The sequence below is a fragment of the Gavialis gangeticus genome, unplaced genomic scaffold (assembly GCF_001723915.1).
Source record: "Gavialis gangeticus isolate Ggan-Ray unplaced genomic scaffold, GavGan_comp1, whole genome shotgun sequence".
Classification (NCBI taxonomy): Eukaryota; Metazoa; Chordata; order Crocodylia; family Gavialidae; genus Gavialis; species Gavialis gangeticus.
This window is the reverse complement of record NW_017728994.1, coordinates 47,516,953-47,517,846: the sequence shown is the minus strand read 5'-3', so window position 1 is coordinate 47,517,846 and position 894 is coordinate 47,516,953. Positions and strand designations below refer to the sequence as shown.

The following is an 894-nucleotide window of genomic DNA, read 5'->3' as shown; positions in this document are numbered from 1 at the left end:
TTCTGGCCACCCAGCCCTCCCACCATGTCTGCAGGATGGAGAAGTGTTACCGCTCCCATGCCATAGACGGGGAAGTGATTGAGCCTAGGTCGTTCGATAGCCCCAGTATCAGAAAACCTCATCAGGGCAAGGGGCCAGCTCTGCTATAGGGCCAGACACTGAGGTGCACAAGTGACCTGCCAGAGGCCACAGAGCAGGGGTTAAGCCCAGGTCCCCGTGCCCCAGCTGGCACCTTGGCCATCAGTCTGCCCATCCTTCCTCGGGAACAGGCATGCAGAAGGATGAAGGCACTGGCCCAAGGTTACACAAACCTTATGTAGCTGCACATCCTTCATCTGCTCCTGTAGCTCAACTGCCTAGCGGTCCTTCCTCTAAGGAGTCGCATCCCAACACTTCTCTTCCCCTGCCCTGCAGTAGCCATGCTTGGACAGCATCCAGCGGCCAAAGAGACTGTAACAATTGCCACCGTGCATTTTAGGGGCTGAACGTGGAGGACCCCAGTAGCCGTTTGCACAGTGATACGGGAGTGGGGGGGTAGGTAGGTTGCCAGACCCCCTTTTCTCCACGCCCAACTAACGCTGCCTTTCTGTGTCTGCGTTCTGTCCGAAGGACGGCATGAACTGGGTCTGCAAAAACGTCAACGCCAAGAAGAAATAAAATAAAGTGCAGCAAGTTGCGTGGACGCCGGAGGAGCTGCAGGAGGCACAAGTCTGTCCTGAAAACACTAATTTGCTGCTTTCTGACCAAATGTTTTTCCATCTGTGCACAGCTACAGCTGTTAAAAGGGAACCACAGTTAAACCGATTGCTGGAATTGGAACTCGACCTGCTCTTTAGCCTATTCTTTTGCCCAATAAAGGAACTGCAATTCTCCATCCCCACACCTCCGCCCCCT

The 894-nt window shown here is 54.3% G+C and overlaps 1 protein-coding gene across 1 annotated transcript in view; it reads left to right on the top strand.

Annotated features, from left to right (window-relative positions):
• Positions 1–874, top strand: part of ARL3 (ADP ribosylation factor like GTPase 3) — a 39,552-nt gene extending 38,678 nt beyond the window's left edge. The window contains exon 7 of the mRNA XM_019502740.1: positions 610–874. Within this exon, the coding sequence (XP_019358285.1) occupies positions 610–657 (48 nt within the window). The 3' untranslated portion in view covers positions 658–874. The remainder of the gene's footprint in view (positions 1–609) is intronic.
• Positions 875–894: the final 20 nt, after the last annotated feature.